The sequence below is a fragment of the Elephantulus edwardii genome, unplaced genomic scaffold (assembly GCF_000299155.1).
Source record: "Elephantulus edwardii isolate Elephantulus edwardi_28Jun2011 unplaced genomic scaffold, EleEdw1.0 scaffold00125, whole genome shotgun sequence".
NCBI classification, from domain to species: domain Eukaryota; kingdom Metazoa; phylum Chordata; class Mammalia; order Macroscelidea; family Macroscelididae; genus Elephantulus; species Elephantulus edwardii.
Genome location: NW_006399875.1, coordinates 5774903 through 5775749, shown reverse-complemented (window position 1 = coordinate 5775749; position 847 = coordinate 5774903). Strand labels below are relative to the sequence as shown.

At 58.9% G+C, this 847-nt stretch overlaps 1 protein-coding gene across 1 annotated transcript in view; it reads right to left on the bottom strand.

Annotated features, from left to right (window-relative positions):
- Positions 1 to 299: 299 nt before the first annotated feature.
- Positions 300 to 847, bottom strand: part of LOC102846949 (LIM domain-containing protein 1-like) — a 1872-nt gene continuing 1324 nt past the window's right edge. The window contains exon 2 of the mRNA XM_006893179.1: positions 300 to 772. Within this exon, the coding sequence (XP_006893241.1) occupies positions 300 to 772 (473 nt within the window). The remainder of the gene's footprint in view (positions 773 to 847) is intronic.

Here is an 847-nt window from a genome sequence, read left to right as displayed (position 1 = left end):
GTGCCCAGCGGGGACGGGAGGTTGCAGAGCTGTGACCTCGCTGTCACACGTCGTGGAGCGTCTTCCTGAGAAATCGGATGACAGTGAGGCAGCAGAGAAAGGCACTTGAAGATCCGAGAGCCAGGCTCGGGTGTGTCACCTCCCTGGTTGGGAGCCTGCACGTCCGTGTGGGAAGCTGTGTGTTGGTCCTTCCTCTCCACCGGTCCCACCTCACATCTAGGAGGCCACTGGGGATGAACCGGCCACGCGAAGGTCCGGCTTTGCATCTTCACCGCCAGGCCCGTGCGAGGCGCTGCCGGCTAGAAGTGGTGCTGGTGAAGGGCGGCTGGCGAGGGCCCGTTCTCCAGCCTCTTGACGTGGCAGGAGTGACAGAAGAGGTGGTCCTCCAGCGGGTAGCAGCGGTGGCCATCCTCATCATTGAGTTCTAGCCCGCAGTCCTCGCAGTGGTAACATTCCACGTGGTAGTCTCCGTCCATGGACACAACACGGATGGTTTCATCTGAGCCCTCAGGTGGAAGGATGGGGAGCCCGCAGGCAGCACACTTGGGGGCCAACACCTTGTGGTAATCGCGGACACAGTAGATCCTGTTCTCTGAGTCCACAGTGAAGGGCACCCCGTCCAAACACTCATTGCAGATGACACAGCGGAAACAGCCCGGGTGGTAGGATTTGCCCAGGGCCTGCAGAATCATATCCATGATCAGATGTCCACAAAGAAAGCACCTGTCGGCGGACTGCTGGAAGCCGGAGAACGTGTGTGGGAATCTCCTTTCTGAGGGATGGCAAAAAGTCATGAGGAGGGAAAAGGAGCAATGATTGGCTCAGTAAGAGGCTTCAATCCACAGGT